This window comes from Oreochromis niloticus, linkage group LG6, assembly GCF_001858045.2.
Source record: "Oreochromis niloticus isolate F11D_XX linkage group LG6, O_niloticus_UMD_NMBU, whole genome shotgun sequence".
NCBI lineage: Eukaryota > Metazoa > Chordata > Actinopteri > Cichliformes > Cichlidae > Oreochromis > Oreochromis niloticus.
The window spans coordinates 16,956,357-16,972,148 of record NC_031971.2 but is presented as its reverse complement, the minus strand read 5'-3'; the positions used below and the strand labels follow the sequence as shown (position 1 = coordinate 16,972,148).

At 39.6% G+C, this 15,792-nt stretch overlaps 1 protein-coding gene across 6 annotated transcripts in view; it reads right to left on the bottom strand.

The window, feature by feature from the left end:
• inpp4b (inositol polyphosphate-4-phosphatase type II B) overlaps positions 1-15,792 on the bottom strand; it is a 172,934-nt gene that overhangs the window by 43,162 nt on the left and 113,980 nt on the right. For all 6 annotated transcript variants that reach the window (XM_019360005.2, XM_019360003.2, XM_019360007.2 and 3 more), the window contains 2 exons: positions 8,846-8,950; positions 5,773-5,881 (listed from right to left, as the gene is read on the bottom strand). In XM_019360005.2, the coding sequence (XP_019215550.1) occupies positions 5,773-5,881; positions 8,846-8,950 (214 nt within the window). The remainder of the gene's footprint in view (positions 1-5,772; positions 5,882-8,845; positions 8,951-15,792) is intronic.

The following is a 15,792-nucleotide window of genomic DNA, read 5'->3' as shown; positions in this document are numbered from 1 at the left end:
CTTTGTTCACGAGCTGCTTATCTATTTTTGGCCTATTTTATCAAAGAAAGTTAAAAATCTTAGATGCAGTTGTACAAAACATTTCTCCAACATTTGATTTATATGAGGATATTTTATTCATGAGCCTTTGACCTTCATTTATTAACTCTCTACACTATGCGAGACTTCAATTACATGCGTCAGAGTTGCCTGCTTTCTAGTTTATGCAGTGCAGTGTAAAGCAGAGTCTGTGGCGTACGTATGTAGGTTAAATTTTATCTGTAGTGAGCAGTAGCTAAGGAACACCAAATCTGGTCATATGGAGGTTACTCACATTGCTGGAGAGTTGTCCGCCATATTGGACACGATACAACCACTGGGAATGTGGGTTCTCCAACTGTTTGGCAGAAGCAAGAATGCTCAACTTGAAAGTAAAAGCTGTGCCACAACGCTGCCATCATTTTTCAAAAGGTGCAACTTTAACTTTTATTTCCGTTTCTGGTTTCTATGACACTTTGCACACTGGTGCTATTGCTGGAGAAATAGCTAGCAAGCGTTTGGCTGACATGCTCCATGCTAACCTCTCTATGTTTACGTGACTAGAGACTGACCAATCGATTTCAACTACAATCAACATCCAGCAACCACTCACCAACTGATGTGGGGATACTTATTTTTCTCTAAAGCCAGGTGGTTGTGGATGTCTCTGGAAGCAAGCTTAACTCTGCTTTACCGGGGTCTTATTAAAATATGTACAGGGTCAGTATTATAAGGGATGAAAGTTAGTGAGTCAACAGAGCATTGGTGTGTGCATTATAACAAGGTTATATTGATGCTTTAACATTAGGGTGGTATTACCATATTACAATCCTGGTATTACTCATACTTTATATCCCCAGCATTGTCCTTTATTTGAAAGTTACAGTGTAAACATTATTTTTAATGCTGTGGCTTATTATCTGGAAAAAATTAAATGTTTACTCAGTATGGAAATTTGGTCTGATTAAAACAAGCTTTTCTCTGTTTTCAACATGAGTAAGTCTTCATCAAGAGAACTTAAACCGCATACTGACTTGGACTGTCATATTAAACAAATTGGGATCAGTTATGGAGTCAAATAATTATCTTCTTGTTTTATACTGCTCTTCTCTTGTATCACATTTTGTATTGTGCAATGTCTTGTTGCATTTCACTGCTGTGTTCTCTGTTTTTAATGTGTATTTTTTGAGTTTGCTTTGTGCCCTTACACAGTTTGCTGTTAAGTTTTCATAATTTTCATAATGGAAATGCTGTGGTCTGTGGCGTCAACACAATGAAATGAAAATGTCGGAAACAACAATTTGATTCATCTGACTATTGAGATTTGTCTCCATCGGACAATATTTGCACTCACATGTCTCCTTCTCCTGTGAATATTGGTTTCCTTTCAGGTAAGGCTCCTTTACAGTTAGCACTGTGGCAAGAGAAATGTTTTCAGAAAGAACTGCTGCCAGACTTTTACACACTCACTGATAATGTATGATAATGGATTCTTTTTAATCCCACCTCTCACCACTCTCGGTGCGCCCTGCACCTCCAGTCATTAAAATACTGAAGGTGTGCTGCCACTCCCACAATAAGCACGCCACACTTGAGTGGGCTTTACACCTGCACATTGATTCATTCATAAAATTATCACCATTCATCTTCTTAGGATTCACTTTTCATAGACAAACAGCATCTCACTCATCCAGATGCTCAGACATAAATGGCACACCACTTTTTTTTGCTAACTTTAGTTTAGGAGGAAATTCCAAGCCTGACAAGATACTTCTAAAACTCGTTGTTTGTCCATGGTGAACTTTTTCTTTGGTTTTCCCATCTGATCAATAGGAATTGGTTATGACAGTAATGAGAAAAAGAAAACCACTGGGCCCAGCGGCATAATTAAGCAAGCACCTCCGACGGATGGCTAATTAATAGTGTAGAGGAAATTAATGAAGAGCTTGTGGCCTGCCGCTGACAGCCAGCAGGAGTAAAACTCAGCTACGTCAGCACAGAGCTCTGCAGCACTTCAGGTGACTGCCAGAGCCTCCTCTGTCATTTAGACAGCATGCTCTAATCACGGTCCTTAAACCAGGCCACTGCCTCACAGCCCAGTAAAAGTATGCAGTTTTCTGTAGCTACATGCTAGAAGATCTGATCTCAAATGAGATTCTTTAAACCCATCTGTTGTTGAATCCTCCACTGGGCACTGATCTCAGAGCGGTTCTCAGAATAACAGCCAAAACTTTACTTAATGTTTCAGACACATTCAGACCCTGATCTGTGACCAGAGAAGCCTCAAGGCTTCTGCCAGCATCCTTCACCATCATCCACACAACCTGGAGCGGGCTGACTCCAGAACAGGCAAAGAACTAACAAGCTGCTGCCCATCAGCATGGAGTCCCAGCCACTGCCAATGTCCTGTCCCTCAACCACACACAGTAATTCAGGGAGGAAGTTATTTTGTTGGACAACATGCTGCTAGTCACATTAAATCTGAACATCAGCCCCGTGAGACTCTATTAAGGGTGTGTGAGTTTCACCCACTCTCTGTGTCCCAGAAATGTGTCACTCGGCGGTTCTGCTTGACCGGGAGGCCTCGCGAAATGACAGTGCTTCCTTCCTCTCTCAGTTACGGTGGACAGAATTCAGAGACACATGCAGGGAGAAGCTCTGCTGTATAAAGTCTGCACCAACTAACTAAACCTGACCTAACAAAAGTTGGTCCGTCTACACATTTATGTTGCAGCTCCTTCTTCCAGTAAAATGCATGCAGCCACACTGTCTCCCTCAGTCTAGACAGGGCAAAAAAAACAGGGGACAATGTTTGGATTCTGAAACATCTGTCTCCAAAAAATGCAAACAAAAATGCATCATTATTCAGATTAGATGAATAATTGGTCATGTAAGATGGTAATGTAAAATCCAAAACCAGTGTCTACAGGGTTCAATTAAAAACGGATGATAACCCAGTGACTTTTAAAACAGATATTTAAGTGGGACTGCATGCATTAATGAAAGATAAATGCTTTTGCTCTGTGTGTACATGTGCAAAGTTCCTTGAGGAATACTAAGTGTAGCTATTGATTAAACTCTTTCCTGGCCCATCCTGAGAGACAGACTACATTGCGTACTCTGACCAATGCCAAGTTTGGCCAGTGCAGGTTTTTAATGGATCTGGAAAGAGCCCCCCCGTCTCTCTCTTCTAGTGTCCAGGGAACAAAGACAAATAGCTCTTTTATTGCCCTCCTGGTAACACCTCTGTGCTCAGGTTTTCCTTTTTTCCTTCCTCAATCCTTTTCCATCTTCTCTTTGATGAATTAATATCACATTGAATAGCCAAGTCTCACATCTCGCCGATTGTTCCCTTTTTAATCAAATGTGATTACAAAAGGCTGCCTCTGAAAGCCGAGGAGGCATACTGGAAGAAGTATAATGAACACGTGCGCGAGTGTGTGTGCGCACATGAATCTTTGCTCTGCTGAAATAGGCTTGACTTACAGTGCAATTAAGGGACTCTCACTTGGAAACAGCAACAGTACTTTGCATTAACACACACAAAAAGCCTCATCAGGTCCTTTTAGGCTAAATAGTTGGTCTGATGCTTGGTGTGTGCACAATAAAGGCAAACCGAACAATAAAATAATGAGTGTCTTTCCTGTCCTTCAGCCATTTAGTAAGCGTGCACGTGCGTTATAATGGCCAGAGTGAATACTTAGAGAATGTGAGTTTATTCCTGTTTTTACTGACAAATCACTACATTCCAGGTCAAACATGCAGGCAGTGCAGGCCGTAGTCGGGTAGCCAGGCGGAAAATTGGAAAATTTAAGCTACAGTGAGTCATTAGCTAAGCCAAATATGAAACAAAAAGCTGTGTCTCCCCAGAGAATTATTTCTGAAGTCTAATCTCTCATTCAAAGTGAATGATTTCACTTCAGTGGATTCTCGAAAATATGCTAACCTTATCATTGTTCATGCTAGCAGATAAAACTGACCATCTTCAGCAAATTCACTTGTGCACTTTACCGTAAAAAAAAAGCCCTTTCTTTATTTTTTATTATCAGCACAGGGCCGCGACTATTTTCCCTTCAGCTTATCCATTTTATACCCATACCTCAGCCCTCTCAATCTTGCTTCTCCCCCTTTTCTTGAGCTGCAAACTCTGTAACTAATTGGATCTGGCATGGTCTGTAATGACTTTGCACTCTATGGGGAGCTATGGGAAAAATCACCCCTCATTTCATCTGGCATCACTCAAGTGACCACATACTGAACCTCAGTGACATATAGCTCCATCCTGCATCCAAAAGGCAAAGACAGCAACATTTACAGGATACTGCTGATCTCGGGTTTGAGAGACTCATATGGATGTGTTGGCCCCTGAGGGCATTTTCAGTGAATATGTTTATATATGTATGTGTGTGCATAATACCGTTATATTAACGTCATTTGTCAAATGTTGAAAGTGAGAACCGAAAAGGAGAATCTCAGGCAGGCTGAGTTAAACACAAAACTAGAGAATTTATTGAAGCTGATGATCAGTGTACAAAATAAAACTGAATAAAAAGGAAAACTGAAATCTTCCACTTACTGAACATAAACTAGGACTGAAAACTAGAGCTGGGAGACACAAGGGATTGAAGAACAGACGCTCTGACAAAGGACTAGGGGAGATAGCAACAATGAATATACAGGAGGATGATCAGGGGAAGTGAAAACACAAGCTGAAACTTATCAAGGAAATGAGACTGAGTAAAGCAAAAACTAAACACTAAGCACGCAGGATAAGAGATTACCAAAATAAAACAGGAAACAATGAGAAATGGACTGGGAGATAAAAAGATAAACAGACATGAAAATGAGAGTAACTGAACACAGAAGACTTGACTTGAGCCCTGAGACGAGACTAAGGGAACAGGGAGGGGACAGTAAAGGGAACTAATTAACAATTTTCAAAATCAAAACTCGAAGATTCAAACGCAAACATTGGATCACAGACCCAGCACCATGACAGGATTTGGAGATCTAGCAGTGATGATCAGTGAAGAAAGCAAACAAGACATATTTAACCCATCCAGCCACTAAAAATGTTTCTAGGTTGAAGACTGGTTTGAGAAAGAGCAGTATATTGGAAAGAGTTTTTGCTCCAAGCAAATATTTTTAAAGAATTCATATTGTTTTAGAAGAAGGACTTGCTTCTCTGAGAAAAATTACAGGTCATCACAGTTGCTGGATTATTGCAGAGCTAGCTGCAGACCCATCTGACAACTGGTGTCCTGTGCAATCCAAACATCGTTGTGTAGTACCAGTTTTATCGCTGCTCATAAACTCAGCTGACAATTTCCCCCTTTCTTAAAACCTTAAAACTCGAGTGCGAGCTGCAGCTGGCAGCTGGGAAGTTGCAGAAAAAAAGCAGCTCTTCAGTGTTCAAGAACATATTTAGGAAAAAGAAAAATGCTTGCCAGGAAAAAGAACAGGTGCAGAGGACGTTCTGACTCAACAAACCCTTTCCATCACGCCTGTTGCCTCGAGTCAAATAGAGCTGTCAGAGGCAGTAGAGTCCCAGTCTAATTTCAGCAATAGCTTGGCTGTAAGTAACTGTATGGAGCTCCGAAAATAAAGTCTGTGGGCCAGGGACAAATTTGTTTGCCAGTATTAATTATGACCAAGTTAGATTCTTTTGTCAATAAAAGCCAGTTCCTCCAACATGGGCCTGGATTAAATCACTCAGGTACCTATGCCTTCATGGTGTAAACATTCATTTTGCACCTCTTTTTCTCTGCTTCATATCTGCTCAGGAGTCGATGGAGACCACCACCTTTAAAGCCCTGGAAGTGGGCTGCTGGGGCACCAACAGTGATGATGTCATAAAACGCATCTGTAAAGAGAGAGAAAATTGAGTCCACAGCATTTTAAATACTTTTTTTTTTTTTAAAGGCACCACCTGCAAAACTGGAGTTACTGGAGGACCTCGAATTGAGAAAACTGAGAACATGAATGAATCCTGTCAAAGTAAATTAAATATTAATATAATTTCAAGTAGGATTTTTTACGGAAATGATGGAAATGCTGCTAATAAGAGTAATTTCAACATTTAAAGACCCACGGACATGAGGAATGACTCTAATGTGATATTAAGATGTGGCTGTCTTCCGGCTTCAGCTCAAATTAAAATGTGAACGATATGTAAATATGCCAACCTCCATATCTAATGGCCAATAAATGAAAAATTAGAAATTAAACAATAGATGGGAGAAACACCCTTCAAGCATGTTATGAGTGTTGAAGTTGAATAGTTTGTTAAACCATATTGGCAACAAATGGTAACAAGTAATCACTTGACAATGTGTCAGTAAAGCAAAATAATTTTTAAACAGCGCTGTCATATTACCTTAGTAAGGAGTCATAAATAACGACACATAACCAATGTTAAGGGAATCTAGTTATGTTTTGTGAAAGGAAAAAACAATATATCAGATTTTCATCACCAAATATCGGTATTGAAATTGGTCTTTCAAATCTTATATCTATCAGCCTCTAATTATCTCTATGTACGCTTGGCTCTACATCTTGCCATCTTTTCATCTTTATTTTGCTCTGGTCCCACGTTAACCTGGAAGGACAACCAATGTCACAGTATTTCATTCCAATTTGCACACCGGGGTCATAAGTAAATAAACACTTCACAGACGGCTAGGCGGGCACAGAGGTGCTTAGAACAGGGCTTGATTTGAATGAGTAATGGCTGAAACTGTCAATTAAATCAGGAAAAACAGAAGGGAATATGGGGGGGTGAATATTTTGGTGTGGTTTAGTGCTTGGTCAGTTAATGAACGCCCATGAGAAAACAACAGTCCACAATAATATTCTAACCACAGGAAAAGCCTGCTTGGAAAAAAAAGAGGCTGAAAACACAAATTAATGACACAACAGTTGCAAGTCTTGCCACAGAGAAGTAAATGACAACACCACTGTAGACCAATAGCGGTTTGATGTCGAGGCTTTGCTACTACCCACTGTTTCTTCCGTTAATTATTGAGGTGCCTGGCCATAACACTCCCTGACTGCCACATGTCTGGCCCCTGGAGTTTTCAGATATCCAGGTTCCCTTAATTGGTTCTCCCCCCCCAGCAGAAGTATACTGAAAAACAATGGCGGGTTTCAGAACATCAAGCACAATGACCAATTTGTGCTCGATTTGCTTGCTCTTTTTCACACACCGACCGTTTCTCAATAAATCAACAACGGAGCAAGCTGTTACACTGAGAGGACAGTGGCTTTCTGGAAAGAGTAAACTGGTTGTGGCAGTCAGGATGATTGGTTATAATCCATGCTTAACCCATTCAACAGTCCCTTTTAACAATGACAAAGCATTGTTTTACTCGACCCAAATGAGTGCTGAATAATGCTTTCAGTTCAGCTTTGCCGAGCTGTGCATTTAGGCTGGAAATATTCTATAGTTGTCATTTTAGAGACAGAAGACAGCCACTCACAGTAAAACAAATGAGTACTGTTTAGAGCTGGAAGTGCTGCTTTCCTCCCTATTTCCTTTTCTTGCTGAACGATCAGCAGACAAAATGAAAATTAATGGTTTTACATTGTTGAGTAAATTACATAGCCAAACTTCATCACTTCAGAAAATCAAATGGAAAAATAGAGCTCTTCACTGTAGTTGGAAACTGAAACTCAGTTGCATTAAGGACCGGTTTTCATTGTCTTCTGTGCCTCTCTGATTGCAATCATTTTCTTTCCTTGTGGTTTTTCTTTTGCCTTTTCAAATCAAGTAAATTTGAAGAAAAAAAAAAAAGGAATTTTACATCCAACAAAGGTTGCTAGAATAAATTAAAACAAGAGGGTAGCCTAATACCCAGAAATGATGGCTATTTTTTAAGACAATCTTCTCATCAGTGGCTCTCTGTCTGAGGAGGTCTTAATTTTGCACTTAACCATTCACATCAGATAACCACTGATGAACATGCATGAAAGCTGGCACATGTTGAGCTAATTAGAGACAATCAGCAAGTGAACTGGAAACCATGAGCCAGTCATGTTGCTGTATGGATACATACTGTAGACAAAATACAGCTTCTTAAAAGTATCATGAAAGATGAAGGCTACGTTTTTTATGGTTTCCTTGTAAAATCGTACCAAAGTATTGAAAGCCAAACTTCCATAACCTTTGTGTTTTAATAGTGTCTCACAATCAGGTGACAAACTCCTCTAAAGTTTATATTAATATTTTTAGATAAAAAGTCACAGAACTGTATAATGTCTCTGTTTGACTATTTTTATTTGTCCTATCAGAAGCCTTAAAGAAAGACTGATATGTATTTCAAGGTTTGCCTGCCTTCAACTTTCCATCAATCATCTGTTGTTTAGTTGCACTGGAGCCCATTCACAGATCATCAGGCAGTAGTTAGTTGCCTTAATACGCTGAGACAGTTCCAGGGCAAAAACAGCCTCTGCCAGCAACAGAGCAACAGTGGAAGAGACAGCCTAGTCCTTCACTCCACAGAAACGCAAAGGGCTTAATTAGTGTTTTGTCTGGGTTTTTTTTTAGGCCAAGTTAATTCTCACCTTTCAGCCCGGGTGATGACCTAGAACCTCCCTGTCTGAGTCCCCTGAGTGTCTCAGACAGATGGAGAAGTCAAGCGCAGTAGGTGTCAATGTTTCCATACAGTGTTTGAAGCTACGTTGTGCACAGCTTGAGCTGAGAACCATTTAGAATGAAACTGTTCTTCCACACAAAACCTAATTGCTCTTGAACATGTCTGAAAGGACGTCTGAAGACAATACATGCAATGACGAATCTAAAACAAGTCCCAAGTCAGAGGTGCAGTACCTGTTTTTTTGGGGCATGTCACCCTCATCCTCTGGGTGTGCAGGTTTATCGGAATAAACTCCAGAGACTTTTGAGCTTTGCAGCAGCTTGGCTTGAATGAGCAACCTGAAATCATAAACAACAGTATATGTCACAAAACCAGGTTGTGTTGGTCAAGATCTTGAAGAAGAAAGAAGAAAAAAAAATCCTTGTACTGTAAAAGTGATGGAAATTGTGTAGACGTTATGCTGGGTATTTGTAGTAACCACAACCAAATTTGGATACTTCAGGGGATTTGTGTTTAATCCATCTTGTGCAGGACTCCTTGGTGGGTTTCCTACTTCTTTGCTAAATTAACATGTATTTATTTCACGTTTACATACATTTAAAGCGGCCAGTGTGCAGTCTTTGTCAGTGTAACACCCATCAGTAAATACAAACACAAAATATGTAAATAAATACATCACTGAATGGAAGGTTAATTATCTTTTAGTGTAAATAAGAAAATGATGCGTCATCATCAAACTCAAGATAGGTGGAAAATAAAAAAATCAAGAAAAAAAGAGGAGATAAAAGATAGGAATAAAAAGGGAGAGGAAAACAGGGGCAAATGTAAATAATTAAAGATGATAAATATAATGTGACAGCCAAGTCAAGGTGCATCGCGTCTTTTCTTCATAAAACTGTAACTAGTTCCATATATCCTGATGCAGTTTTTATCATTATTTCTACATTTCTCAGAAGACCAGAGGATTTCTGGCTGTACAGTCCAAAAGGTCTCATACTGGCCTATCTTGCCATGCTTCTGATGGCTGCATCACCCTAAAGTAAAGGCAGGATGGCTGACTCCATGCAACTCTGAAAAACTGTTGACTGCACTGAATTTGACTGCACTGAATCTGTTAGAAATGGACTGCAAGTAGCTGTGGTGACCAACTGTTCACCTGCAGTTTAAGGTGCAACACCACCAACCTTATTCGATCACAAGATAACTGCACAGATTGGCCAATGAGTGCCAATCTATCTCCAAACAATGGCAGTCTGATTTGGACTGACAGCAGTCACTCTAAGACAAGTCAATTTGCAGTTGAAGGTTGAAGGCAAATAATAATCACTTTCCATTACAGTGGTCCCTCGTTTATCGCGGGAGTTACGTTCTAAAAATAATCCGCGATAGGTGAAATCCATGAAGTAGCCAACTTTATTTTATTTAAGGCTGTAAAACCCCTCACTACACACTTTATACATTTTTCTCAGACAGGCATGAAAATTTTCACACTTTTCTCTCTTGTTTAAACACTCTCAAAGTTCAAACCTTCGTAGAGAAATAAGTCCAGTATTATAGAATGAAAGCTGAACGCATTCTGTACTGTACAGGAGACACGGCATGGAGGAGATTGATTGACAATGGTCTACAGCCGATCAGGACACAGAACACAATGCTCTGTACAAAAAAAAAATAAAAAAATGCAAAATTGCACTCAAAAAAAATCAGTGAAACAGCGAGGCCATGAAAGGTGAACCGCATTATAGCGAGGGACCACTGTATACATATGCATACAGATTGCAAACATGTAGCAATCAATCTGAGTCCATCTGCAATGCATCTCTTTGTAACAGGGGACTCAATTCAACTGGTTGCCAACTGGTTGTATTCGCGTTTAAGTTAAATCACCATCAACAACTGTGTCACTATTTGTGGAGAGATTATTGTTTCAAATCCATGAGTTTCTGGCTGGAATCTGAATATAATTAGTTAATGTGAATTTCTGTGTATGTAGACAGCAACATGTTTGTTATTCAAGTGCAATCTGATAGCAGACTGACCACTTTATCATCATCATGACAAACAGCAACTGAGTGTAAGTGCCATCCTCAAAGCAACCATTTCAAAGGCAGTGAGATTGCAAGTTCATTGCATAAAGTCGAAATAATGTTCTCCAATCACTGTCTTCACTAGTGTGACTGCATCATAATGTCCTGCAACATGACTTTCAGCTTATTTAATTTGCTCCGCTTAATGTCAGAGTATAATCCACATTTCCTGAGCAAATGGTATCTTTTTTCTGCAATATTAGTCATTTGGTCTTCTTTTGAGTCTTTCATATAAAAAAACAACCCATATACCACATACATTCCAACATATTTGGCGTTGCAAATACAAAGCGTTTCTCTGAAAAGTGCAAAGCTGTGTCACTGTGAAGAATGTTCTGATTTTATCTAATGATGTTTTGATGCTTATTCACTGTGTTACACCATGAACTGTGTTCAATGTGCTTTGATTTGAAGCAACGGTGTTCTATTACTTTTAAACCATATATCTCAGTTTCAGAGTGGTTCATCATGTCTGCAGCCTTGTCATTTGTCAGCCTATTGTATTATAGAAAGCCCTTACTGTCTGCTACAGCTACACCACATTACATTACAAGGCTTTTCACTTCATCAGTTCATGTGGCAAGGGACAAAGGCACAGAGGCAGGAAGCATTAGATAATAAGTTAAATATATGATCAATTGTTCTCTTGATTGATTTACCAATGAAAAGAAAACCCCTGCGCAATTCAGTGACTTGAGATCTATTTAATGCACGACTGAGTGACAAAAGGGAATACAAAGCAAATTAAAATCGATTTAAATTAGAAGTTGTTGAAGTGGCTGCAGTGCAGATTCAGATATACCTCTAAGGGTGCGGAGACTTTTATAACTTAATTGCTACAATATGCCGTATAAATGGAAGCCATTTGTTAGTTCTCCGTCAGAACTGGTCACTTAATGAATCTGACTTCAGAATACCACCCAAAAAAAATCGAGCACAGTTTCACCTTTCACAAGTTTAAGATAACTGAGAGGGCAATTTTCCCAAACAAAAAATAACCTTTAAATAAAATGTCAGAAAGTAATCATACAGTTTTAAAAAACTGTAAGCTATGAAGTAATTATTGTAATTAATTATTGTTCACCATCATGGACTGGACTGTTAAACCAAAATACCCCACCTTTTAATGTGCATCAAGACTGTTTAACACACATAGCAAATACAGCAGTTGGAACCCAACAAAGTCAAAATCAGCTGACTTGCAACCTTGCAATAACCTCTAATTTATGGTGTAATGCTTTGAGCACAGTACTTTATGTCCTTTGCAAACACTACTCTGTTCAAAATGTCCAATTAAATGTTCCTGCCAAATGACATTCTTTGTTTTTTGGCTTATATTTAAGCTCAAAATCGTTTTCTGACACTCCAATTTGGCTGCTCATATCCAACAGGGGTCATTAGCCTTTTGAGCATTCAAATACGCTCGAGCAAAAGAGGCACTGCAATCTTTGCAAGTAGAGGTAATTGAGTTATAAAATATATAAATATATCTCCTTCAAGCTTGGGTCCTCTACCAGAGGCATGGAGCTTAACAGTCTTGTGCAGTATCTTTGGTGTTCCTAAGACTGCAAACTTCTGCACAGAGATCTTGGATGTTGTTTCTGGAATCTGCTAGTTGTTGGAGCCGCTCGCCCAGTTTGGGGGTCACCTCCCCGAGTGCTCTAATTACCACAGGGACCACTGTTACCTTCACCCTCCACAGCTTCTCTACCTCCTCTCTCAGTCCTTGGTATTTCTCGAGCTTCTCGTGTTCCTTCTTCCTCACGTTGCTGTCACTTGGTATAGCTTTCTATCACTACAGCCGTCTTCCTCTGCTTGTCCACCACATGACTTCCAGATACAGGCAGACCAATTTCCAGACGGACCAAGACTTCCAGATACAGATTGACCAACTGGTCCGTCTGTATCTGGACGTCCCAAAGGATCTTAGCTCAGTCATCCTCAACCAATCTGGAGGGCGTATCCCATTTTGACCTTGAGACTTACAGACCCTGCACCTTGTTGTTACGTGCTGGATTGTCTCAGGGACATTTCCACACAGCGTGAACCTGGGGTCTTGCCTGGTATGGTTCAGAGTGTTTAAATGAGAAGCTGCATCTATTCATTCTGTTTTATAAAACCAATTGCAGTATCAGGCTGATCAGGCGTTTTTATTCAGCAGTGTTATATTTAATATCGCAAAGGCTTGTCTTGTGATGACTTTTCCAGAATGTGTGTGTCGATGAATGCCAAGCTTCTTGAGACACATTAATAGTCTGTCTGCACACAAAGGCGGTGGGCAGACAAACCTACTTTTGCTGATGTGGGAAACACATCATCACATTCCTTTAAGGCAGAGGAAGTAACTTTTTTCCCCAGGAAAAACCCACCAGGAAAGAATAAAAACTTTCCTGTGCAGCAGTTTCTATCAGCATTACAGGATAAACAAACATTCCTTATTTAGGAGGGGATTCATTAAATATTCTGGTTAGTCGAAGACAGAATTGCTTGTCAAATATGATTCCTGTCATATTAACAACACCAAAAATGTCCAGAGTGTGAAATTCTGGCATAATTTCTAAATATTGAGAATGATTTTATTGTAACAAATTGCTCGTGTCAGTAATTAGATTACTTAACATGTTTAATTTGTGTGTGAGTGGCAGTGTAGCGTGTTAACTGCAGAATAATGACTAAAACCATACTTTGCAACTCTTCTATCTGACAAGCAACATAACTCACCTTTAGGAAAACTTAACTAAGCTGTACTGAATCTTCTCCTCCTGTAATCACTCTTGAGGCAACAGACCAATAGCCAACAATCAGAGCCTCAGCACTATTTAAGATCTATGTTGACACAGAAGATAGATGAGAAAACCTGTAACCCGCCACAAATTTTTAACATCATTTGGCAGGAAGGCCAGACATGAAAACAAACTCACTGCAACTCAATTACAGCATATAATGGTGCAACTGCTGACCCACTCAAGCTGAAATGTGTTGCCTCAAAAATGGATAACACTAATGACTCAGCTGGAGACGATGGAGATGTGGCTGGTATTTTTACGAGCGCTGAAATCAATCATGTCTTCTTACTAAGGTGGCAGATTTGCTGCCCTTTATCAAAGTGAAAAAATAGACAGATGCCGTTTCTAGCTAAATATACGTTCTGCTCAAAAATACACTGCAAACCAAAGCATCATGAGCCGTTTTCAATGCTGCAATCAGTCAGTACTAAGTACTAGTAAATCATTCAACATTCAGCAATCCATATAGTGCTTTTATTACCTTTATACTATGAGTTTATATAACCTCCACAACATGTCTAAAGGTGTAATCCTAATGCCAATCATAGTGTGAAGGGTTCCCAGGGATTAGCTAAACAGCACAAGGAGTTTTAACAGTTCTTTCAGGCTGTATTTTGCTAATTTCTGATATCACCACGACGACATTTTTAATTTAGTAAATTAGCCCATTATGGCATGCCAACACATTTTCATTACCGCTATATAAAATGAGCCCAACACGTGCAAACTGATATTTGACTTAAATATGTTGCTGAATGAAACATCTAAAGGATCAGAGCCACAGGACAAAGTTTCCACAGGACTGCATAGAGGGGTGTGGAAATTTTGTCCTGTGGTTTTGAACAAAGTACTCATGACTTGATCTGTTGTGTTGGAATTTTGGCTCACTCCTCATTGCTACCATGTTTCACATTTGGTGTTGAGGTGTGGAATCAGTCATGGCAAGCCATGTTTGACTCTAGCATTGATAAACAGAGGAATTCATGATTGAGTCAATGACTGCAAGGTGACCAGATCCTGCGACTGGAAAACAAGCCCAAATCATCCACCGCTGTGCTTACAGTTGGTATGAGGTGTTTGTTCTGCTATGCTGCGTTTGGATTTTCACCAGATATGGTGGCGTGCATCGTGGCCAAACATCTACACCTTTATGTTGTCTCTCCAAAGGACACAAAAGATTTCTTTAGATGGAACTTTTTAAACCCAAGCTGTGCTGCCATGCGATAGACAAAAGGTGAGCTGCATAGAGTCGTGTGAAAACCTTCTATTTTAAATTACTATATGCTCAGTGGACCTCAAATATCAGTGGAGATTTTCACAGCAACACACAAAATGTTGTAAATTTCTAGAAGCCTAAAAGAGTAAAAATTAGTGGTTCACCAGTTCACCAAGTCAGTGGGCTATAACACCGAGAGGTGTTGATATATTTTAGTTTTCCAACAATCCTATAAGGTAATGATGCAACCAATCATGCTGCAACCTGTAATGAGGATTTATCCATTCAGATCAAGTTAAACTGTTGTAAAAACATTCAATTTAACTCTATACTCTTATCCCTTCTCTGTCAGCCAGGAGCTCAGGGGACCAGGCTTATGTAACTAGTGACTGTTGTAGGTTTGGTGAATTACCCATATGATATATGTGACATAAAGGTTGAACACCAGCAGCACTGGCCAAGATCCACAGCTACCATCTCTTTTCATATACTCAAATTTTTTGAGCTTTTAAATAGTTTTCTGTATTAATGTTTTTTGTTCCTCCAGAAGATGAGTGAACATTATCCTACATGTGTGCCTGACAACTAAATGAACATTTAAAAAAAGCCAACTACCAGTATGAAGTCTTACAGATCAGTGTACTTCTGTCCATATGACAGATGACAGATCATTCATGATCCAGCAGGCTTTTTTTCTTTCTTGAATCCATGCAGAGAGACACCATGTTGTAGAGACATGGGAGGATGGAACACATGCTGTTTGAGCAGTGGTATTGGTATGAGAGGACTATGAATTAAAGTGTGTCATGTCTGACGGCACTTTCTTTTCTTTTAGCCAATTTGTGGTTTATCTAACATTCGGCCCTCATTTTTAACCTGCAAAACAGAAAATGTATGTGCACTCCACAGCTGAACATCTTTACCTGGAGACGGCAGACTGCAAAGACGGCTCTCCTAATACAGATATTATGGAAAAAATATAAGATATGCACTATCATGTCCACCTGCCCTGCTATCTGTACAATGAGTAGGCTTTACTGCCAGCCACACTGATATATGACACTGCCTTAAACACTCAGCTCTGGGCCTTA